Source organism: Mastigoproctus giganteus, chromosome 11 (genome assembly GCF_048544385.1).
Source record: "Mastigoproctus giganteus isolate SK-2022 chromosome 11, ASM4854438v1, whole genome shotgun sequence".
NCBI classification, from domain to species: Eukaryota; Metazoa; Arthropoda; class Arachnida; order Uropygi; family Thelyphonidae; genus Mastigoproctus; species Mastigoproctus giganteus.
The window spans coordinates 38,191,133-38,217,333 of NC_143585.1; the positions used below are offsets into that span (position 1 = coordinate 38,191,133).

The 26,201-nt window shown below is 37.8% G+C and overlaps 1 protein-coding gene across 1 annotated transcript in view; it reads left to right on the forward strand.

Moving 5' to 3' along the window:
* Positions 1-26,201, forward strand: part of htt (huntingtin) — a 688,215-nt gene that overhangs the window by 615,108 nt on the left and 46,906 nt on the right. The window contains exon 54 of the mRNA XM_090385445.1: positions 9,469-9,613. Within this exon, the coding sequence (XP_090241571.1) occupies positions 9,469-9,613 (145 nt within the window). The remainder of the gene's footprint in view (positions 1-9,468; positions 9,614-26,201) is intronic.

Here is a 26,201-nt window from a genome sequence, read left to right on the forward strand (position 1 = left end):
ATAAGCATTGGGAGATCAAAATTGAGAGTAGGAGTGTGCTATAGGCCTAATGACTCTGATCAGTATAATAAGAAACTGTACAGGGAAATAGAGTGGGGCAGTAAATCAGAGAATCTTATTATGGGAGATTTTAATTTCCCAGATATTGACTGGAATTTGGGGGCTGGTCACTCGCACACTAGCAGGGCTTTTGTGGATTTATTGGGTGATTGTTTTCTACATCAGCATGTTCGGGAGGCAACTAGAGGGAGTAATACTCTTGATTTGATTATCAGCAGTGATTCTTCATGCATTACGAATCTGCAGATAAATGAACCACTAGGTGGCAGTGATCACAGTGTGCTGAAGTGGGATTTACTGAAAGAGGTAACTACCATTAGGGGTAAAGGGAAGGGTTATTGCTTCCGTAAAGGCGACTACGATGGACTGAGACAGTATTTAAATTCTATACAGTGGGACCAACTGATGATGTTACCAACAGCAAATTCAAAATGGGAAGCATTCAAAGAACTTATCTTGGAAGCTACTAGGCTTTACATACCAACTAAGAAATATTGTTCAAGGTTTAGGCCTAAGTGGATGTCAGATGAACTAAGGAGCATGGCAGAGAAGAAAAATGCATGGGATACTTACAAATTAACACATGACACAGAAGCCTATGATAGATACAAGTTGATATGCAACCAAGTTACAAAGGAGGTTAGGCAGGCGAAGGCAGATTACGAGAAATCCTTGGCAAGGGATGCAAAGAGTTCTTTACTTATGTAAACTCTAGAAGGAAGGGGATGAATCAGATTGGTCCACTTGATATTGATGGGTCAACTGTTGATGATCCTGCTCAGGTAGCTAACAAACTAAATGAATATTTTGCATCGACATTCACACATGAGGAGTTATTCAGCGAGGGGAATGCCAGAGGTGTATTCAACTCTAGCAGTAAGCTACAGAATCTTAAAATAACTGGGAGTAAAGTGGAGGAGAAATTGTTGAAGATAAACACAAGAAAGGCACCCGGGGTGGTTGGGATCTATCCAGTTATATTAAAGGAGGCAGCAAAGGAAGTAAGCAAACCCTTAGCCATAATTATGAGTGCTTCCTTGGACTCAGGGGAGGTACCTATAGACTGGAAATGTGCAAATGTGACCCCAATTCACAAAGGAGGATCAAAGGCTGACACAAGTAATTATAGACCTGTGAGCTTAACTTCTGTTCCAGGAAAATTAATGGAGGCACTGGTTAAAGAAGCACTGCAGGATCATTTAGACAAGACTTCAGTTATAGCTCGGACACAGCATGGTTTTGTTAAAGGGAAGTCTTGCCTGACCAATTTGATTGGATACTATGATGCAGTCACAAAAGAACTGGATGCAGGGAATACCTTTGATATTATATACTTGGATCTTAGAAAGGCTTTTGATACTGTTGCACATGGAAGACTGCTACACAAATTGGAGCAGTGTGACATTGGAGGCAAATTGCTGCTATGGATAAAGGGGTGGTTGAGGGGGAGAAGATAGAGAGTGGTAATCAATGGACACTGCTCATCGTGGACTAATGTTATTAGTGGAGTCCCTCGGGGCTCAGTGTTGGGTCCATTATTGTTTTCTGTATTTATAAATGATATTGATGATGGTATATCAAGCTTAATGTTGAAGTTTGCAGACGATACAAAGGTAGGCAGGGTTGTCAAGGACACTACTGACACTATGCTGCTGCAACAGGATCTGGAAAGGTTGAGCAGATGGGCTGAGAGGTGGCAAATGAAGTTTAACATTGACAAATGTAAAGTACTACACATGGGAAACAGCAACCCCAGAGCAACGTATCAACTCTGTGGTACTACACTGACAGTGGTAGAGAATGAAAGGGACTTGGGGGTGGTTGTGCAGGCAGATATGAAGTTCTCTGACAGTGCAGACAGGCTGCAAGAGTAGCTCATCGAGTATTGTCAATGATATACAGGAATTTTTCCAGCAGGGATAAGGATTTGATTATTCCCTTGTATAAGGCAATGGTCAGGCCACACCTAGAGTACTGTATACAGGTCTGGAGGCCTCATTTCAAGAAGGATGTAGAGCTGCTGGAACGAGTACAGAGAAGGGCAAGATTAGTGAATGGAACAAAGGGGTGCTCTTACGAAGAAAGGCTTAAGTTTTGCAAATTACAGTGTCTGGAGACTAGGCACCAGCGAGGTGATCTGATAGAGGTGTATAAAGCCTTGAATGGTTTGAGCATGCTCAATGCTGATGGGATTCTTCCTCTAGCTCAGAATAATCACCTGAGAGGGCATAAATTCAAATTGAAGAAAGACAGATGTAGGACAGACGTGCGGAAATTTGCCTTTAGCCAGCGGGTGGTTGGTTGGTGGAACAGACTTCCATCCCTTGTGGTGGAGGTTGATAGCCTAAATAAGTTTAAGGCTCAGCTGGACAGGTATTTTGAATGAACAGAGGGGTGAAGTGGAAGTGGGTTTTTTTTTTTTTTGGCTGATGCTGCATAAGCTTGCTTTCTTGCATCAAATGCCTCTACTAATGCTAATGCAAGTATACATGCACTTTTTCTTACTCTTAGTTACCCTAACACAGCCCATGTATTTACTTGTTCCATGACGACTATCAGCAGCTCTTGAAGTACTCAGCAACTTCCTCTCTAGGCTGCTGCTGCTCATTACAATAGAAGCAGTGCAAGAATAACTTTCACCTCTGCCTGTGGCTACCGTTAATCTTTAAATTTGTGATTCCCTCTGCCGCAATCTAGCAGTTTTCTGATCAACCTAATACTGCCTTGATAGCTTCAGCAAATATTCTTGCACCCTTTCTATTTAAGTGTACCCCATCCCTGTAGAAGCACTCTCCTGTCAATAAGCACAGACCAGGCTGAAAAAAAATTCTACCCCGTGAGCCTCACAATCTCTCCAGGGCCAAATTGATTGACAATGCACAAATTGGAGCAGTGTGGCATTGGAGGCAAATTGCTGCTATGGATAAAGGGGTGGTTGAGGGGGGAGAAGACAGAGAGTGGTAATCAATGGACACTGCTCATTGTGGACTAATGTTATTAGTGGAGTCCCTCAGGGTTCAGTGTTGGGTCCATTATTGTTTTCTGTATTTATAAATAATATTGATGATGGTATATCAAGCTTAATGTCCAAGTTTACAGATGATACAAAGGTTGGTAGGGTTGTTAAGGACACTACTGACTCTATGCTGCTGCAACAGGATCTGGAAAGGTTGAGCAGATGGGCTGAGAGGTGGCAAATGAAGTTTAACATTGGCAAATGTGAAGTACAGTCGGTCCTCGTATAACACGTGTTTACATTACACGAATTCGATCATACACGATTTATAAATAGAGGAACGTTATCTTATATAACACGAACCGAATTCGCTTATGCACGATTCGCCTTTGTGTTTACAAGAAATGGCAGTCGAACGCGGAATCACCCCAACCGAACGCAACACAATAGGAATGAAGAAGATTCTGAAAATGTATTTATGTGTTTTATATCAGTGAAGGGGAAACACATTTCACCATAATAACGTAAAAACCAACACAATTCCAGCTATCGATATAATTGCAAATGCAATTAGATGGAGTTTACTATCGGTTTATAACAGATTTCACTAGAAGAAACGAAACTGGAAATTGTTTTTATTGTTTTATGGTAGTAACCCCCAGAAATGTGCTTTAGTAAAATGTGAGGTGTTATTAGTGTATCTCGGCCTTTACGATGTTGTTTATTCAGTTGCTATACGCGCGCAGCTTTGTTTATGTTTATTTAGCGTGCCTCCTCGTTTTGTAATTGTGCTTTATTCCCTAAAAATGAGTAAAATACTTAAAAGGTGTGAAAAGGAAGCGTCCTGGCGAAGACACTGCAGATTCAGAGAGAGAGAGAAAAAAAAAAGCAATATCGATAAACAGAGGCAGACTGGATCAAAAATTCTTACCCGGGAAAATTTATAGTGGCCTCGTACGATGGTTTATGGCCAAAATCACACCGTCCTCCGGCCCACCTGGATTTCCCAGGTAAGACTTATGGCCAGTCCGCCTCTGTCGATAGAGAAAAAAAATATGAAATTGTGAAACGCTTTGAGCGAAATGAAAGACCATGCTTATTGCACATGCTACAGACCTAAATGAGGGAACGCCGAGAATTACAAAGAATGGAGAGAAAACAAAAACAACTTTCATAGCAGGAACAACTCAAAGTGTAATTAAAATCCATTAGATTAAGTCACAAAGAATTGGAAGAGATGGAATGGCTGTCATCTGTTTGGATAGAAAATCAAACAAAAAACAAGTTTGCTTACGATAGAAGCAAAAGCATTAGCAATATTTTATTACGTAATAGTCGTAATAAAATACGTAAGTATTTTATTACGACATACGTATTATAATTTATACTTACGTATTATAAAATACGTAAGTATTTTATTACGACTATTTTATTTAATATAATAAATTTTTTACGAATAAAATACGTATTTTATTCTTAAAAAATACTTTTTTAGTATTAAAAAATACTAAAAATACTTTATTATAATATAATAAAAATATTTATTTTTTATTATTTATTATATTATAATAAAAATATATATTATATTTTTATTACGTATTTTATTCGTTATAAAATACGTATTTTATAACGATTAAAATTGCCCGATTATTTATTGTGTTTGGTAATCTTTTTGGTTCCAAATGTGTGTTCAATCTTGGGTGGTCGGCATCTAACCCCACTTTTCCCATAGGGCCTGTTGTTTATATTGCACGATTTTGCATCGCATGAGGGTTTCTAGGAACACAACTATCGTGCTATACGAGGACAGACTGTACTACATTTGGGAAACAGCAACCCCAGAGCAACGTATCAACTCCGTGGTACTACACTGACAGTGATAGAGAATGAAAAGGACCTGGGAGTAATTGTGCAGGCAGATATGAAGTCCTCTGAGCAGTGCAGAATATCTGTATAATGATATACAGGAATTTTTCTAGCAGGGATAAGGTGATTATTCCCTTGTATAAGGCAATGGTCAGGCCACATCTTGAGTACTGTATACAGGTCTGCAGGCCTCATTTCAAGAAGGATGTACTGGCGAGGTGATCTAATAGAGGTGTATAAAGTCTTGAATGGTTTGAGCATGCTCAATGCTGATGGGATTCTGCCTCTTGCTCAGAATAATCACCTGAGAGGGCATAAATTCAAATTGAGGAAAGACAGATGTAGGATAGATGTGCGGAAATTTGCTTTTAGCCAGCCGGTATTTGGTTGGTGGAACAGACTTCCATCCCTCGTTGTGGAATTTGATAGCCTAAATAAAATTAAGTCAGCTGGACAGGTATTTCGAACGAACGGAGGGGATGAAGTGTAAGTTTTTTTTTTTTTTTTTTTTTTTGGCTGATGCTGCATAAGCTTGCTTTCTTGCATCATATGCCTCTACTAATGCTAAAGGCTCTCATCATATACTCTCTCCTATCATGTCTGAGCATAATTGCAGACACTTTCAATTTTAACCTTAACTCATGATTGTTTTCCCACATTGACCTGTACTTGTTAAGTAAATCTGCAGATCTTAAAGTACTAGAGAAAAGAATATCCTAGACCTCATCATCACCCATGAATCAGATGACATAACAGGGCTTACAGTAGAGAAACCAGTAGCAGGAATTGATCACGGAGTTCTACGGTGGATGATGATAAGAGAGGTAGCAGCAGTAAAAGGTAAAGGAATGGGTTTTAATTTCAGAAAAGGAAATTACGATGCCTTAAGGTGCTACATGGCCTCTATTAACTGGGTAGATATCGCACAAAGAATGAATACATTTGAACTGTAGTATGCTTTTAAAACATTAATCACAGATGCCTTGAATGTGTATTTACCATTAAAAAAAATACTCCATGAGGAGAGTTTCAAGTTGGATGAATAGTGAAGTTGCCACATTACTTGAGCAGAAAAAGGTGGCATGGAAAGGTTACAGAGCAATAAAAAGTACTGAAGCCTATAACAGCTACAAGATGATGTGTAATAGAGCCACAGAAAAGGTTCGAGAGGCTAAGACAGTTTATGAGAAATCACTAGCAAACAGAGCAAAGAGGGGTGATAAGTAATTCTTCACATATATAAATGCCAAGAAGAGCAGAACAAACCAGATCGGACCTTTACATAAGGGAAAGGGGATAGTATTAAATACACCAGCTGCCATTGCAGATGAACTCAACAGTTATTTTGCATCGATATTTACAAATGGAAATCCTTTTGTGGCAATGGGAAATTGTGGGAGCGAAGTTGAAAAATATGTAATTAATGATTTTGAAATTTCGCAAGATTATTTAATGAAAACAGTTTCGAGCCTACAGGCCAGTAAGGCTCCTGGAGTTGATGGAATATACCCTATAATCTTAAGGGAGGCGGCAAGTGAGTGCATTGAATCATTGAGTCTAATTATGCAAGCATCACTAGACTCTGGGGAGATTCCCTTGGAGTGGAAAAGTCCCATACATAAGGGTGGCTCTAAGTGTGAAGTGGGAAATTATCGACCTGTCAGTCTGACTTCAGTGGTAGGGAAAATCATGGAGGCAATGATCAAGGGTGGAATTCAGGATCATTTGGATCGAATTGAAATTCTCAAGGATACTCAGCATGGTTTTGTAAAGGGAAAATCATGTTTAACAAATCTGGTTCGCTATTTTGAAAGGGTCACTCATGAGCTGGATTTAGGGAATAATTTCGACATTGTTTATTTAGATTTCAGCAAAGCTTTTGACTCAGTGACTCAAAGCTTTTGAGCAGTTGCTTTATAAGCTGGAACAGGTTAGAATCACTGGGAAAATCCTTAGATGGATAGCAGGATGGCTTCAGGGCAGGAGGCAGAGGGTTGTGATAAATGTCTATTCCTCAGATTGGGTTGATGTAAGAAGTGGGGTTCCCCAAGGATCAGTATTAGGATCACTGTTGTTTTTAATTTTCATAAACGACATCGATGAAGGAATAGAGGGTGTGATGTCTAAATTTGCAGATGATGTTAAAATTGGTAGAGTAATTAATGATCACTGTCAAGCTGAGCTTCTTCAGAGAGACCTAGAGAGACTTCAGGAATGGTCAGAAAAATGGCAGCTATGCTTTAATCCAACAAAGTGTAGGGTATTACACCTGGGAAACAGTAATCCCAAAATAACTTATTCACTTGGTGGAGTTCAACTAAACCCAGTACTGGAGGAAAGGGACTTGGGTGTTACGATATGGTCAGACATGAAATTCTCTGAGCTTTGTAAACAAGTTCCAAGGAAGGCCCATGGTGTCCTATCGATGATCTATCAAACTTTTGCAAGTAGAGATAGGAACGTGATAATCCCATTATATAAGGCTTTTGTTAGACCACACTTGGAATACTGTGTTCAAGTATGGAGACCGCACCTAAAGAAAGACATCAAGCTTCTTGAAAGTGTGCAAAGATGGGTAACTTGCCTGATGAGATCGGCAAAAGGGCATCCTTATGAAGAAAGACTTCGAATATGTGGGTTGCAGAGTTTGGAAACTAGACACCTTAGAGGAGATTTGATTGAGATGTTTAAGGCTGAGAGGCATCAGTAAAATGAATGAGGATCAAATTTTCAAGATTATAAATGATGCTAGAACTAGGGGACATAACTTCAAGTTACGGGGGAAATGTTTAGATTGGACTGCAAGAAGTTTTATTTTAGCCAGCGAGTTATAAATTACTGGAATAAGTTGCCTACATGGGTGGTAGAGGCTGACAGTCTGGGGAAATTCAAAGGTCATCTGGATAGTACCTTCGGGTGAGGGAAGCACATAGGATGATAGGTTTCATTTTCTTTTCTTTTATTAATTATTATTATTATTATTATTATTTTTTTTTTATCATTGTTTTATCCGGGATGTGTTTTTTTTTTTTTTGGCTGGTGCAGCATAAGCCATAGGCTTTCTTGCACCATGCGGCCATTACTAATACTAATCTCTTACTCTTGAGGTCATTAGTGCCAACATGTTCAACAATATCACCTTTCGTGCCCTTAAAATAAGATATCTGCCCTGCAACGTCATCTTACCTTTGCCCCTTGCAGACATACCCCAGTCCTGTTCCACCTATCCTTTTCCCAGTCCTGTTCCACCTATCCTTTTTGCATAATATATATTCCCCGAGGATCACCCACAATAACTAGTTCCTGTGGGACCTTCGCATTCTGCCTCGGATTACCGGAAGATTTGTCGATTGTGATGACAAAAGCTGAGAAATTGTCTTATTTTCAATGTAAATGGCAAGTTAGTTTCACTGGGAGCTAAATCAATTCCCGGGATTTGTGCATCGGTCAGAAAATTTTTTGGATTTTTTTTTTTTTTTTTAATTTCAGTTTTACTTCTAATATTTTTAAAATAATAAGAGGAGGTTACCTCAATATAGTACGTAGAACACTTCCATATGGATACTCTCCAGAAATTAAAACGAAAAAAATCGAAAAACTTACATTAGAGTAAAAAATAATTAAAAACCAATTTAATTTAACCAATTATCATACGGAAGTGTTCTATGTACTATATTGAGGCAAACTCCTCTTATTATTTTACAAATATTAATATCAACGTAGAACGTATTGAGCATCACAGCTCTGATTCATACTATCTAATTCATTTTACTTCTAAATAAAATCTATTGTAAAAGGAATCAAGACAAAAGAAAATCGGTCTGAAAATTTTTCAGAATTTTTTTTTTTTTTTTTTTCAATTATACTGCTAAATAAAGCCTATTGCAAAAGGAATCAGGTCAAAAGCTTGTTTAGTCTTTGAGTTATTCAAATTCAAAGAGTGTCACGGACAGGATATATATATTTGTTTTATTCCGTTGCATATCAGTGCCAACAATAAAACAACACTGTTTTAGTTTCTTTTCTGAAACAAAACTTCAGGACAATATTTATTTCGATGAAAGTATATGAACAGTGCACAACATTTAGACAAACATTTCAAATTAGAATATGTTTTAAAGTCAATGAAGTTACAGTCATGAAGCATAGTTTTACTTTAACCATTGTGAATAATAGTGAAGAGAACAAGCAATACAATCACATTTAAACACTTTAACATAATTCCTTCTGACTTTTCAAGAAATTCATTGTTGCCATTTTCCCTTCTCTGTCTTTCTCCCCTTTCTCTCTCTCTCTCTCTCTCTCTCTCTCTCTCTCTCTCTCTCTCTCTCTCTCGTCTCTCTCTCTCTCTCTCTCTCTCTGTGTGTGTGTGTGTGTGTGTGTGTGTGTGTGTGTGTGTGTGTGTGTGTGTGTGTGTGTGTGTGTGTGTGTGTGTGTGTGTGTGTGTGTGTGTGTGTGTCCCAACCCTTTCCACCTCATACAGTATGTGTGTGTGCTACAGTTTAAAATGATGTGTCGTGAACTTAGATTGTGAAACATTGGTCTAAATAATCCAATGTATGCATTATTTGTGTTGTTAATTCTAGGTAAAGGTACAGATATGTGGACCACAGGGCTCCAGAGTACGGTAGAAGATATTTCCTCTGAAGATAACAAGGGAGATGTTGGTACTCAAACTGACCCAGAGTTATTAATTGCTGCAATGGAAAGAGTTACCATTTTATTTGATAGGTAATTATTTTGAAAGATATGACTATTTGTAACATTCTTGCACAGAGTTACTTAAAACAATATGTTTGTCTATGCATGGCTGCTTCTTTTCTATTGATTCTAATGTAATTTTCTAGCTGTTATGCATTGCATATTTCAGGATACCTGTACTTTAAACCAGAAAAACCCCATACTAATTTCAGCAAGAAGTATATGGAATGATCAATGCACATGCAAATAAAAACTAATAAAAAAATAAAAAAATGTAAATAGGCACAAGTGTTATATTTTAATTGTTACCCCTTACCCCCATTTTATGTAAGCAAGCAATATTCTTCAACCAGTTGTGAAATGCTTTACAATTTTCTACTTCCAAATCAGACATTGAAAAATAAATTTTGTTAACAAATAGGTTTTTTACAGAAGGTGATCCTTGTAGCGTTTGATGCCATGATCTACTAGTTTTACAATAAAACATTTCAATTGCAATTATTCATTCTTCCAAACGAACAAAAACTGCATGTTAATTTTTTTACTTGTTGTTACACTTCTCTAAAATAAATATTTATAAACATAGGTAGGTATTCGTGTAAATTTTGCCCATCTAAAGAAATTATCAATAGAATGCACACTTGCATTCTAGTGACCCTTCAAGTAATGAAAAGTCTCTAGTAATGGTTCAGTAACCCTTCAAGTAACGATTACATCTACAGCTACACAGCATATTTCATCACATTTCTACAATATGTTAAGATATATGTTGGTCCCTTCCAAAATATGACATGTTTTCATTTAAAATAATATAAAAATTCATTGTCATCACACAGAGAAACACGATTTTGACCATGTAACTGACTGACTGCCAGTCGGTAACATTATGAAAACTATACTGTTTTATTTCAAAAGCAATTACCATCAAAATTGAGTGGAATTTCTCTAAACATATGTCACTTATATAGATATATATGAAATATATAAAAAAAAAAAAACGTTATTCAACACACACAACTTGTGTGTGTTGACTGTGTTGACTCTTGTTATCAAGAGTCAACACAGTCTTGCTGAAATTGGGAGAAAAAAAAACGGCAAATAAAAGAAAAATAAAAAGAAAGAAAATAGAAGAAAGGTTAAAGCCAAAGACAGTTGTTTTTTTTTTTCTTAACCTGTCTTTTATTTGTTAAAATTAGAAATTTAATCACTATTTACTTACATTTATATCAGTAACAGAGGCCTACTTCTTGTTGCTGCCTTTTCATGCAATTTCAGTGATTAACTCTTGATAATGACATTGTGATAAATAGACATTCTGTATGATCCAGTAAAGTTTTAATAATAAACGATAAATGACATGTAGCTTTCGGGGTTAAATAGACCCTTCTTCAGCAAAATTCTAACATGATAAAGACATTAGAGACAAATTTAACAGGTACAGAGTTGTGTGTGCATGAGATTAAACATTCAACTACTTAGATGCTGTTCATTGTTGTTGCACAGACGTGTGTGGATTTGCTGCCAGTATTTATCCAGTTTCAAGATAGTTGCCTTTAAGATAGGGTGTAGCCTTGTGCCCTTGCAGCGATTCATAGTTCTTGAATTGCACAAGATGTTAAGACCCTATCTTAAGAGAGATTAACACCCTATCTTAGAGGCAACTATCTTGAAACTGGATAAACGCTGGCAGCATCTAAGTAGTTGAATGTTTAATCTCATGCACGCATAACTGCATGCTCAACTCACAATTTGTCTCTAACGTCTTTATAGTGTTAAAATTTTGCTGAAGAGGAGAGTCCATTTAACCCTGAAAGCTACATGTCCATTATTGTTTATTATTAAAACTCTACTGGATCATACAGAATTTGTCTATTTATCTACTATGGAGTCTAGTACAACAGACTACAACAGACCCATTTATCTACAAATGACACTGTGGTTGTGCGTTATAGGACAGGTTTTTTTTTTTTTTTTTTTTTAATGGGACCATGCCATAATAATGGCATGGTCCCAGCTACCTGTATGATTGACATAGCAGTACCCAACACTGGCAACCTCCAGAAAACCCACGAGGAAAAAATCAGGAAGTACACGAACCTAAGACAGGAGATCAAAGAGATGTGGCATATGCAACAGGTAATGACCATCCCGATCATTGTGCCAACTACCGATATTGTGCCAAAGACCCTACATAACAGCCTAGCAGCAATAGGTCTCCCAGAAAAAAACCTACAAGCAATTCCAGAAAGTTGCAATCCTGTAGGATAATCACAGAGTTCCTAAACCAACAGTAACACTAGACATAACAACCACCCTGTGCACTTAGTAGCAGTACCTGTCACAGGGTGGAACCCCCATCAGGGAGAAATAATATAACAACAAAAACAATAATAATAATAATAATGTTGCAGACATTTGGAATATACCCACACTTTAAAGCCAGAGAAATTTGAAACAAGGTGAGAAATTAGTATTGGCCAGTAATAGTTGAAATGAACAATATATAAATAAAAATATAAAATAAAAAAAATGCATAGTACCTTGCATAATAAGAATTACAACAGAAGTTGAAGTGTGCAATTAAACATTAGCTAACTTAAGGGGGCATAAATTCAAATTGAGGAAAGACAGCTGTAGAATAGATGTGTGGAAATTTGCCTTTAGCCAGCGAGTGGTTAATTGCTGGAACAAACTTACATTTGTCATGGAAGTTGATAGGTTAAATAAATTTAAGGAGGGAATGGTTGTGTGATTTTTTTTTTTTTTTTTTGGCTGAAGCTACATAAGGTCACAAAATTTCTTGCATCACATGCCACGATTACTATTACTGTTAAATCAGATGAATGATAACTAAATAAAATTCAGCATGTGACTGAACTTATAAGTTCACAAAATTATGTGAATAAAGTAAACTAAGAAGAATAAAATCATAACTGGATTTAATACCAAAACCCCAAAACAAAAAAAAAAAAAAAAAAAAAAAAACCAATAAAACCCTTTTTAAAAGGGGCTAATTATAAGCCATGAAACTGAGTATAATATTTGTAGAGATAAAAGAGGTGCCACAGTCCAACAGAGAATAAAGTACACTGAAAGAAAGCAAAAATGGTAATTATTATCTTTCAAGATTCAGTTATGGGTTAAGTGGATATCATATTTCTAGCAGAAGCAATAATTATAATGGAGATTATAAAAAAAGAGACCTTTAAAAAAAAGGCAGAAAATATGAGGATGGATATACCATTTTTATTATTAATTTTATTGAGAATTGCAACAATGGATGGAAATATATAAAAATCAGTCGGACCTCTATATAACGAAATCGATTGTACACTTGACAAAATTCATTAAACAGAAATTTTGTTATAAATATGACCTTTTCAACAACAAAAAATACTGTAATTCAATGTTCAGAAAACAGAAAAAAGTGGGAAATAAATCAGAAATAAGTGGGAATGAAGAAATTTTCTAGCATTTTAAAACAATTAATTTATTAATACATACAAATTAAGAAATGACTACTTACATGATGCGCACAATATATAAGTACACTTAAGAATTATTTCATAAAATATTTGGTTGTTTTTTGTGGATTTTATTGTACATCGTTCATAAAAATGTTCACAATCTTTTTAACACCTAATAATTTTCTGGCACATTTTCTTCACATTGAAGGCCTCGATGCAAAGTTTCAAATACTGCCAACATTTCATGTTTGGAAGGTTTAATATTGCCTTTGTTGCCTTCATTTTCATCCAACTCGCTGTCGATATTGTCATTAGTTATTTGAATACTCTCCAAAATGTTGGAGTCACTGGGATATTCAACTACTATGACATCGTTATCAACTCCTAAAAATTCACCAAGAACAATTTCTCCATTAATCAAATCAAGGTTGCTCAATGTCTTGTAGTAGTTCATCCATCTCACCACTGTTAGTTGCCATTTTTTGCAAAACCTGCTTTTATGAAACAATTCTTGATTGTTTTTCTGCCACATCTTGGCTCCACACTTTTGCCAACTCTGATATACACATCTGCAAATCCCTAACAGAATCTATGAGTTTGTTGGTTTCTATCCACAGTATAATATTTTTCAGTATGCACCTTTGGTAGTGCTTTTTCAAATTCTTGATAATGCTCTGGTCCATTGGCTGCAGTTTAGACAAGGTATTTGGAGGAAAGAAAACAAGCTTCAGACTTGTCAAGTTAAGAAATTACCGAGTAAAAGTGGGCAGGGCAGTTGTCGACAATCAATGTGATTTTTTTTTTTTTTTTTTTTTGTTTTCTTTCGTCTATCCTTTTATCAAAACTTAAAATCCACAGTTCAAAAATTTCATTTGTCATCCAACTTTTTTTGTTGTAGTCTATCTCTAATGACTTTACTCCTTTGAAACATCAGGGTTCTTTACTTTGCCCATTACCTTGAGAATTCCGCGTGGTGGGGGTGGGGTAGCCAATGGGAGAAGAGGGATGCGGGTCACATAGTACAAGTGGGCAGTACAAGTGGCGTAAAATAATTACGTCACTACAAATGCACGGGTAAATAATTACTTAAAATTTAAAATAATTAAATGCACAAGGCATAATACTTTAAGAGTTTAATATCTATATAATATTGGTGTTTAAATACATCATAGACAACTCTTAAAAAAACTACAAAGTAGTTGTTGTGGGCATCATTTGCTATTTCTCATATTGTGCTCTGCCTTCACGACAAGTTGCCATGATATTGCATTACCTCAAATAAGTAACGCTTCACTAATAGAGAAGACTATTGTTACTTATTCTCGGTGAGTACCACCACCCAGACATGTTTCAAGGCTATTGGCCTATCATCAGTGGGTGGGCAGGTACCCTAGTATTGCAGACATGACGACCCAGTTGTGAAGTTAATCACACAATATGAGAGATGCCAAAAGGTGTATAAGATAATATTTAAAATAATTAAATGCACAAGGCATAATACTTTAAGAGTTTAATATCTATATAATATTGGTGTTTAAATACACCATAGACAACTCTTAAAAAAACTACAAAGTAGTTGTTGTGGGCATCATTTGCTATTTCTCATATTGTGCTCTGCCTTCACGACGAGTTGCCATGATATTGCACTACCTCAAATAAGTAACGCTTCACTAATAGAGAAGACTATTGTTACTTATTCTCAGTGAGTACCACCACCCAGACATGTTTCAAGGCTATTGGCCTTGAAACATGTCTGGGTGGTGGTGGTACTCACTGAGAATATCTATATAATATTGGTGTATTTAAACACCAATATTATATAGATATTAAACTCTTAAAGTATTATGCCTTGTGCATTTAATTATTTTAAATATTATCTTATTCACCTTTTGGCATCTCTCATATTGTGTGATTAAGTTCACAACTGGGTTGTCATGTCTGCAATACTAGGGTACCAGCCCACCCACTGATGATAGGCCAATAGCCTTGAAACATGTCTGTTGGTACTCACTGAGAATAAGTAACAATAGTCTTCTCTATTAGTGAAGCGTTACTTATTTGAGGTAGTGCAATATCATGGCAACTCGTCGTGAAGGCAGAGCACAATATGAGAAATAGCAAATGATGCCCACAACAACTACTTTGTAGTTTTTTTAAGAGTTGTCTATGGTGTATTTAAACACCAATATTATATGTAAATAATTACATAAGTCATTTCCTGATTAGATATCAATCGGTGCATTTCAACAGGTGTATCTTTTACGTAGAAAAGATTTGACTTACTCCATATATCTCTACATTTTACGTAGAAAATCATGCACTGGGGTGGGCGAAGTCCCTTAGTTATTATTGTTATTATAGAATGTTAATATTACAAAACCAAGAAGGCCATTTTGCCATTCCTTTATTTTGACTGGTTTATTTACTGCTTTTTTGTGAATATTCATAAAATGTGTGAGTACACATGACAATATTAGGAAGTGGCATTTTATATTACTGTGAAAGAGCTATAATTCTGTTAAGTTATACCTTACTGGGAATAAATGGGAAAAAATCTGAGAAAAATATCTAGCCTACCACAATAGCAGATTATTATTTACTGTCGGTAGGGGTCATGCATTGTTTCCACATCAAGATTATGTGCAACTATTATAATTAATTCCTATTGTGCAGGATTGTCTTGTCCATTATTATTGCGTGGTCCCAGTATAGGTTGGGATCTCTAGTACTGGCCCTCGTAGGTAGCAGCACCGTTGGTAGGACTCCGGTCTTTTCCACGAGGTAGAAAAGACCTGAGCTTGAATCCCGTAGGAATTTTTATCGGCCTTTTTCACAACGTAGCTGAGTTAGCTGGTCTCAGGCGAGAGTAGCATGGTTTTTCATCAAGCAAACAAAAAATTTGACCTCAGAACACAGCCAATTTACAGACAATATACACAGAGCAATATGACCTTAGTTGCTAATGCTTCTTAACTCTACTTAACAACAACTCTAGTACTGGCTGGGGTTTGTACTTATAAAACAGTGCACTTTCTTTGATCAGCTGGTATTTGCTCACTAGCTTTTGATGCATTATTCTGACTACCAAGTCGTATCTACGCGTGTACTCCAATGGGTGATCACCTTGCATCCTTCAATGACGTGTTGGATCGTTTCTGAGGCAAGGTGGCATCGTCAATATGTGTCATCTGACACTCCGGACTACTTTGCAATATATTTTCTGTAATTCCCGGTGTAGATTACCTGGTCTTGGATGGCTAGCATGAATTCTTCAATCTTGGGGAAGAGCATCTCGCTCGTGAGCCATACATTGGCAGCCATTTTATCTATGTGGTCTTGATGGAGGTCATTGTAGTGTCTACCATAGAGTGTGTTCTTTGTCCATCTTTCTAGCTTTGTTTGTGCCATCTTGGCAGAGGACAGTCCTCTCTTAGGGGTATGCTGCTTCTCTGTCTTCTATATGGCCTTGTAGAGTGCTGCTGTGTTTTTCCAGAAGTAATCCTTCAGGTTAGCTGACACTGTCTTCTGTTGCTTGATGAGATTTGTCAGGCCCCTTCCTCCTTTTGAAGCTATTATCAGTCTCTCCATGTCTGACTCGGGTGGTGTTGGCGGCTCTTGGTCACCATTGTTCTTGTATTTCTCATGATATGCTCCATCTTTATGTTAGTAAAATCTATGATCCCGAAGAAGTATTTTAGCATTGGGACTGCATAGGTGTTTATGGATTTAACTGTGTTCCCTCCATTCGGCTTTGGTTTGAGTAGGCTTCTGATTCTGATTCTATTTTTCACTCACGCAGGCCTTGATCTCCTTGTGCTGTAACTGCCAGCCTGCATCATCCCCATGACACGGTGAGAGACCTACATATTTGTAGGTCTCTCACCCTGTCATGGCTTCAGTTCTTTACCAGTCTGCAGATGGTAGTTTCGGCCGACTAATTTCTGCTGATGTGATCCATAGGTCTTGCATTTGTCTAAACCAAATTCTATTCTGATATCATTGCTGAATTTTTCAGTAGTAGTAGTAGTAGTAGTAGTGGCATGTGATGCCAGAAAACAAGTGTATGAGCTTATGCAGCATCAGCCAAAAAATAAATAAATAAATAAAAATTTACAAAACAATTCCCTCTAAATGTTTGCCCAGTTCCTCCTTAAATTTAATTAACCTACCAACTTCCACAACAACAGATGGAAGTTTGTTCCAGCAATTAACCACTCGCTGGCTAAAGGCAAATTTCCACACATCTATTCTACATCTGTCTTTCCTCAATTTGAATTTATGTGCCCCCTTAGCTTCGTAATCTGAACAAGTGGAAGAATCCCAACAGAATTCAGCATGCTCAATCCATTCAAGGCCTTATACATTTCAATCAGATCACCTCGCAAGTGCCTAGTCTCCAGCCACTGCAGTTTGCAAAATTTAACCCTCTCTTGGTAAGACAATCCCTTCATTCCACTCACCAGTCTTGTTGCCCTTCTCTGTACACGCTCAAGCAAATCTACATCCTTCCTAAAATGAGGCCTCCAGACCTGTACTCAAGACATGGCCTGACCATTGCCTTATACAGAGGGACAATCACCTCCTTTTCCCTGCTCGTAAAATTCCTGTATATCATTGACAAAACCCCATGACCTACCCTGGCAGCCTGTCTGCATTGCTCAGAAAACTTCATATCTGACTGCACATCCCAGGTCTTTTTCATTTTCTACTACCTTAAGTGAAATACCACACAGTTGGTACATTTCTCTGGGATTACTTCTACCCATATACAGTACTTTGCATTTGTCAATGTTAAACTTCAGTTGCCACTTTTCAGCCCATCTGCCCAAATTTTCTAGATCCTGCTGCAGTAGCACACTGCCATTTGTATCATCTGCAAACTTTGACACTATGTCTAATATACCTTCATCAATATCATTGATAAATATACAAAACGACAGTGGACACAACACCGAACCCTGTGGGACTACACTAATAATATTAGTCCGTGAAGAGCAGCACCCATTGATTACCACTCTCTGTCTTCTCCCACTCAACCATCCTTTTATCCATTGTAGCAACTTACCCTTAATACCATTCTTCTCCAATTTGTACAGTAGTCTTCCGTGCGCAAAAGTGTCAAAAGCTTTCCTGAAATCCAGGTATATGATATCAAAATTATTTTTTGCACCCAGTTCCTTTGTAACCACGTCATAATATCTAATCAAATTTGTCAGACAAGACTTTCCCTTAACAAATCCATGCTGTGTCTGAATTATTGCTGGAGTCTTGTTTAGATGATCCTGCAATGCATCTTTAACCAGTGACTCCATTATTTTACCTGGAACAGAAGTTAAACTGACTGGTCGGTAATTACTTGTGTCACCCTTCGATCCCCCCCCTTTCTGAATTGATGATAGATTTGCACATCTCCAGTACGTGGGGACCTCCCCTGAATCCAAGGATGCTGTCATAATTATGGCTAAGGGTTTGCTTACTTCCTTTGCCACCTCCTTTAATATAACTGGATAGATCCCATCCACCCCAGGTGCCTTTGTTATGTTTAATTTCAGCAATTTCTCCTCCACTTTGTTCTCAGTTATTACAAAATCATTAAGCACCCTGCTACAATTTGATAACCTTCTGGCATTTTCAAACCTTAACTCCCCGTGTGTGAATGTAGAGCAAAATATTCATTCAGTTTGTTTGCTATCTGAGCAGGATCATCAACAGTCGAACCATCGATCAAGTGGACCAATCAGATTCATCCCCTTCCTTTTATAGTTTATATAAGTAAAGAAATCCTTGCTGTTTTTCTTAGCATCCTTTGCCAAAGATTTCTCATAATCTGCCTTCACCTGCCTAACTTCCTTTGTGACTCGATTACAGACTAGCTTATATCTACCATAGGCTTCTGTCTCGCCTGATAATTTATATGCATCCCGTGCATTATTCTTCTCTGCCACAAGTCTTATTAGTTCATTTGACAACTAATGAGGCCTAAACCTTTAACAATATTTCTTAATAGGTATTAAACTTGTAGTAGCTTCCATGATTAATTTCCAGAATGCTTCCCACTTAGAATTTGCATTGGTAACATCATCAGTTGATCCCACTATATACAGAATTTTAAGACTGTCTGAGAACACTGTGGCCGACCAGGCTAGCCAGGTGGGTAAAGTGCCTGCCTGGCAACCCAAAGGTCATGGGTTCGAATCCCACCTCGGGCTTGGATTAGAGTAAAATGCAAAACTTTGGGAGGTGCATTATGGCTACAGAAGCCAATGTGCCAACAACTAAACAAAAAAAAAAAGAGAGAGAGACCACTGTAGTCACCTTTACGGAAGCAAAAACCCTTTCCTTTACCCCTGATGGTAATTATATCTTTAAGTAAATCCCACATCGTACACTGTGATCACTGCTGATAACCAGATCAAGAGTATTACCCTCTCTGGTTGCCTCTCGAACATGCTGCTGTAGAAAACAATCATCCAATAAATCCACAAAAGTCTTACTAGTGTGCAAGTGACCAACTGACAAGTTCCAGTCAATATCTGGGAATTTAAAATCCCCAATTATAAGACATTCTGATTTACTAAACCACTCTATTTCTCTCTACAATTGTTCAGTGTACTCATTCAAGTCATTAGGCCTATAACTGACTCAACAGTGCACTGTTCATCTATATCAACTGGATTCAGTGATCCAGAGTAGTTGCTGGAGTTGCTTCTTGATGGCCATGTAGAGCTTGATGTAATCCATGTACATCAGGTGGGAGAGGGTGTACAGGTTTTTCCTTCTTTGAGATTATATCCTACTTGCTGTTGTTGAGTGCTGGTGGATAGATTGAGTGCTAGACAGTCATAGTTGACTCAGGGTTTCTCCCTGAAAGATTCCTCTCCTGATGCGGATCGGTCTGGTTGTGATGCTCTCGACCTTGATGGTCATAATCCATTTTGCCATGGTTCCTTCTAGGAAGTTTGTCTGATTGACTTTGTAGATCTTTAGTCTATTAGCCAGCTATGAGGCATGGAGTCGAAGATCTTGTGATAATTGATGTAGGCCATATACAGGTTGCGGCACGTCTTGTAGGCTTGCTCTATAACTGTAGCATCAATGGTTAATCGCTTTCTGCATTGTTGGAAAACTGGTATTTGTATCTTGAACTTTAGCCTTCAGATATGCGATTCCTTGTGTAAGAGAGACTGGGATTATCTCTGCGTTCCTTATCATTCGGATGAACTGCTCTGCTAGGTGCTTGTATGTGCAAGTGTGCGCCTTGTACCAGTATTTTTGTACATTATCTGTTCCTAGGGTTTGCCAATTGTGGGACTTCCTGATTGACTGTTGTGCTTCTTCCTCCTGAATCTCCCATTCTCTCATATTTTGTACGTCCTTGGTTTTCTTCTGTCCTAGTTTTATCCATGGGGCTCAGCTGTTATGTCTTAATTCACTCAAAGACATAACAGCTGAGACAGCTGTTATGTCTCAGCTGTTATGTCTTTGAAATGGTGCTGTCTGGGTGGTGATGCCCACCGAGAATAAGTGACAATAGTCTTTTCTATTAGTGAAGTGTTACTTATTCAAGGTAGTGCAAGCCAGCCATGGTAACTCGTGAAGGATGAGCACAATATGAGATACAGATGAAATGACACCTTTCACACTATGAACGTAGTTTTTCTTTAAGAGTTGTCTATGGTGTATCTACACCGATATTGTATAGATATCACAATTATGTATTTATGTATTCATAACTGAGGAAGAGACACACACAGAGTCAAAAGTTTCTTTAAGTATTTTATTTTATTTTATCAAAAGAAGCGAGCGCAGCCCCCTAGTAGAACATTAATATTACAAACCAAGCAGGCCATTTTGTCATTCCTTTATTTTAGCTAATTTATTTACTTCTGTTTTGTGAATATTCATTAAGTGTGTGAGTGCACATGACAGTATTAGGAGGTGGCATTTTGTATCACTGTTGAAGGAGCTATAATTTTGTTAAGTTATAACTTATTGGGAATAAATGAGAAAAAATCTAGCCCACCACAATGGCAGATTATTATTTACTGTCAGTAGTGATCATACATTGTTTCCAAATCAAAATTATGTGCAGCTATTATAATTAATTCCTCTACTTCAGGCAGAATAAAAAATAAAATATCTATAGAATAATAAATAATTGTTAAAATGCATTCCCCCCCCCCTCTCTCTCTCTCTCTCTTGCATGCATGCATGCACATGCAAGCACACAGCATTATCAGTCAATAAGGCCATCACATGAAATACTTTCAAAGAGAGACTGAAATCACTTCTTCATAAGAAGAGAAGGGGTTTCTAACGTACATTACCATTTCATAAAGTATGTAACTAGATAAGAATCATACCTAAAACTTTGTAAATTAGAAGTTCTTAGACATTCTCATTTTACAGCTTGTACTATTTATTATCACCTAAGGTTATTTTATGGTTATTTCTGAAAGGTTTCATAAATGCAAAGTTTCTCTTTGACTATGATGCCCCAAAACAGTCAGCATGTTTAGAATAAGTTTTTCCCGCTTAGTTATTGTGTGACTCAGATTAGATAAAAGTTTCTGTTTTTAGCAAACTAAGTAGCTTAACTTCTCTGAAAGTTAAAATATGCTGTGTGATGGACTTGTAGTGTGATAATGTTATGTTTGGAAATTAGCTGGAACTAATGTTTGCTTTTCTTTAAAAAAATAAAATATCATTAATCAGTTTGTTGTAGCTGCATATGTGTTACAAACACACATGCACATATAGAAAGGCACCTGGGGTGGACGGAATCTATCCAATTATATTAAGGAAGACAGCAGAAGAGGTAAGCAAACCATTAGCCATAATTATGAGAGAATCCTTGAATTCATGGAGGGTCCTATAGACTGGAGATGCACAAGTGTATCTCCAATTCATAAAGTTGGATCAAAAGGTGACATGAGTAATTGCAGATCTGTTAGCTTAACATCTGTTCCAGAAAAAATAATACTCACTGATTAAAGAAGTAATGCAGGACCATCTGGCCAGGAATGCAATTTTACTGCAGTCATAGCATGGATTTGTTAAGGGGTGACCTTGTGTAACCAATGTGATAGATTACTGTGATTCAGTGGCTAAGGAACTGGATGCAAAAAATTATTTTCATATCATATACTTGGATTTCAGGAAGGTTTTTGATACTGTCGCACATAAAAGACTGCTGTATAAACTGGACAATGTGGCACTAAGGGCAAGTTACTGTTATGGACAAAGGGATGGTTAGTGGAAGAAGACAGAGAGTGGTTATCAATGGGCACTGCTCTTCCTGGACTAATGTTATTAGTGGAGTTCCCCCAGAGTGCTGGGCCCATTATTGTTTTCAATATTTATTAATGATGTTGATGAAGGTATATCTGGCTTAATATACTGACTTAATAAACTGACTCTGTCGAGTCAGTTTGGTGTGACATAAGCATAGGGAAATCAAAATTGAGAGTAGGAGTGTGCTATAGGCCTAATGACTCTGATGAGTATAATAAGATATTGTACAGGGAAATAGAGTGGGCCAGTAAATCAGAGAGTCTTATAATGGGGGATTTTAATTTCCCAGATATTGACTGGAATTTGTGGGTTGGTCACTCGCACACTAGCAAGGCTTTTGTGGATTTATTGGATGATTGTTTTCTACATCAGCAATATTCGTGAGGCAACAAGAGGGAGCAATACTCTTGATCTGATTATCAGTAGTGATTCTTCATGCATTAAGAATTTGCAGATAAATGAACCACTAGGTGGCAGTGATCACAGTGTGTTGAAGTGGGATTTACTCAAGGAGGTAACTACCATCAGAGGTAAAGGGAAGGGTTTTTGTTTTCGTAAAGGCGACTATGATGGTCTGAGACAGTATTTAAATTCTATACAGTGGGACCAACTGATGATGTTACCAACAGCAAACTCAAAATGGGAAGCATTCAAGGAACTAATCTTGGAGGCTACCAGGCTTTACATACCAACTGAGAAATATTGTTGTTTTCAATATTTCTCAGTTGGTATGTAAAGCCTGGTTGGTATGTAATGAGAAACATTAGTTGTCAGATGAACTAATGAGACATGTGGCAGAGAAGAAAAATGCATGGGATACATACAAATTAATGGGTGACATGGAAGCCTATGATAGATATAAGTTGGTCTGTAACCAAGTCACAAAGGAGATTAGGCAGGCAAAGGCAGACTACGAAAAATCCTTGGCAAAGGATGCAAAGAAAAACAGAAAAGAGTTCTTTACCTATTTAAACTCAAGAAGGAAAGGGATGAATCAGATTGGTCCACTGGATATTGATGGTTCAACAGTTGAGGATCCTGCTCAGGTGGCTAACAATCTAAACGAGTATTTTGCATCTACATTCACGCATGAGGAGTTATTCAGGAAGGAGAATGATGTAGGTAAAGTAAACATTGGCAGTGAGCTGGATGATTTTGTAATAACTGAGAGGAAAGTGGAGGAAAGATTGTTGAGGATAAACATAAAAAAGGCACCTGGGGTGGATGGGATCTATCCAGTTATATTAAAGGAGGCAGCAGAGGAAGTAAGCAAACCCCTAGCCATAATTATGAGAGCTTCTTTGGACTCAGGGGAGGTACCCATAGACTGGAGATGTGCAAATGTAACCCCAATTCACAAAGGAGGATCAAAGGCTGACACAAGTAATTATAGACCTGTTAGTTTAACTTCTGTTCCAGGTAAATTAATGGAGGCACTGGTTAAAGAAGCACTGCAGGATCATCTAGACAAGAATTCAGTTATAGCTCAGACGCAGCATGGTTTTGTTAAGGGCAGGTCTTGCCTGACCAATTTGATTGGATACTATGATGTAGTCACAAAAGAACTGGATGAGGGAATAACTTTGATATTATATATTTGGATCTTAGAAAGGCTTTTGATACTGTTGCACATGGAAGACTGCTGCACAAATTGGAGCAGTGTGGCATTGGAGGCAAATTGCTGCTATGGATAAGGGGATGGTTGAGTGGCAGAAGACAGAGAGTGGTAATCAATGGACACTGCTCAACATGGACTAATGTTATTAGTGGAGTTCCTCAGGGTTCAGTGTTGGGTCCATTGTTGTTTTCGGTGTTTATGAATGATATTGATGATGCGATATCAAGTTTAATGTCCAAGTTTGCAGATGATACAAAGGTTGGCAGGGTTGTTAAGGACACCACTGACGCTATGCTGCTGCAACAGGATCTGGAAAGGTTGAACAGATGGGCTGAGAGGTGGCAAATGAAGTTTAACATTGACAAATGTAAAGTACTACATACCCAGAGCAACGTATCAACTCTGCGGTACTACACTGACAGTGGTGGAGAATGAAAAGGACCTGGGGGTAATTGTGCAGGCAGATATGAAGTTCTCTGAGCAGTGCAGACGAGCTGCAAGAGTAGCTCATGGTGTCTTGTCAATGATATACAGGAATTTTTCTAGCAGGGATAAGGAGGTGATTATTCCCTTGTATAAGGCAATGGTTAGGCCACATCTTGAGTACTGTATACAGGTCTGGAGGCCTCATTTCAAGAAGGATGTAGAGCTGCTGGAACGGGTACAGAGAAGGGCAACAAGATTAGTGAATGGAACAAAGGGTTGCTCTTACGAAGAAAGGCTTAAGTTTTGCAAATTACAGAGTCTGGAGACTAGGCGCCGGCGAGGTGATCTGATAGAGGTGTATAAGGCTTTGAATGGTTTGAGCATGCTCAGAGGGCATAAATTCAAATTGAGGAAGGACGGATGTCGGATAGATGTGCGGAAATTTGCCTTTGGCCAGCGGGTGGTTGGTTGGTGGAACCGACTTCCATCACTTGTTGTTGAAGTTGATAGCCTAAACAAATTTAAGGCTCAACTGGACAGGTATTTCGAGCGAACAGAGGGGTGAAATGGGAGTGGTGTGTTTTTTTTTTGTTTTTTTTGGCTGATGCTTAATAAGCTTGCTTTCTTGCATCATATGCCTCTACTAATGCTAATGCTAATGACTGAGTTTTCAGATAATACGAAGGTTGGCAGGGGTGGTTAACAACAGCAATCAGGTGAACTACTGCAACAAGACCTAGGAAAATTAGGTTGATGGGCTAAGAAATGGCAGTTGAAGTTTAACATTGACAAATGCAAGGTGCTGCATATGGGTACCAGTAATCTGAGAGTAACTTATCAAAATTGTGGTACTATACTCAGGTTAGTGGAAATTGAAAAGACCTGAGGGTTAATTGTGTAGTTAGACATGAAGTTCTCTGAGCAGTGCAGACATGCTGCCAGGACAGCTCATGGGATTTGTCAATGATATACAGAAACTTTGCCAGCAGGGATAAGGAAGTGATTATCTCCTTGTATAAGGCCATGGTTAGGCCTTGTCTTGAGTACTGTATGCAGGTCTGGAGGCCTCACTTTAAGAAGGATGTAGATATACTGGAATGAATGCAAAGAAGGACAGCCAGATTGGTGAATGGAACAATAGGGTGATCTTAGCTGTAAAAGCTTCAGTTCTACAAAATGTAGCATCTGGAGACTAGGAAACTGCAGGGAGATCTGATTGAAGTTTTTAAGGCCTTAAATGGATTGAGTAAGCTAAATATTAATGGCATTCTTCCTCTTTGCTAGACTCTAAAAATGAGGGGACATAAATTCAAGTTGAGGAAGAATAGTTGCAGGATACTTGTGTGAAAGATTGCCTTCAGCCAGCAGATGGTTTGAATAAATTCAAGAAAGAATTAGACAAATTCTTGGATGGTATGGATTGGTAAAGGGTTTTTTTTTTTTTGGCTGAAGCTATATAAGCTTGATTTCTTGCATCATTTGCCACTGTTATTACTGGGATAATCCAGTCTTATTATGTGATAAGCCCCTTCCAGTATCAGCTGAGGTATTTTGGTACCCTGACCAGTCACACATTGATCCCTGAGGTTTGTTACATTCTTCCAGTTATGACAACTTGGACTACTACCTGGAAGTCTAAAATGCTGATGGATGCTGACATTCAGGCCCCACTTCCTCTGCTACACCTTCACAATGGTGCGATTATTGGTAAGACTGAATATACCCCCAAATGTTGAAAACCGTGTTTGGTCTCCAGATCTCCAACCTCCTCTCTCCCATCTCTTCTCTCATGCAGTATTACTGACATTTTTTG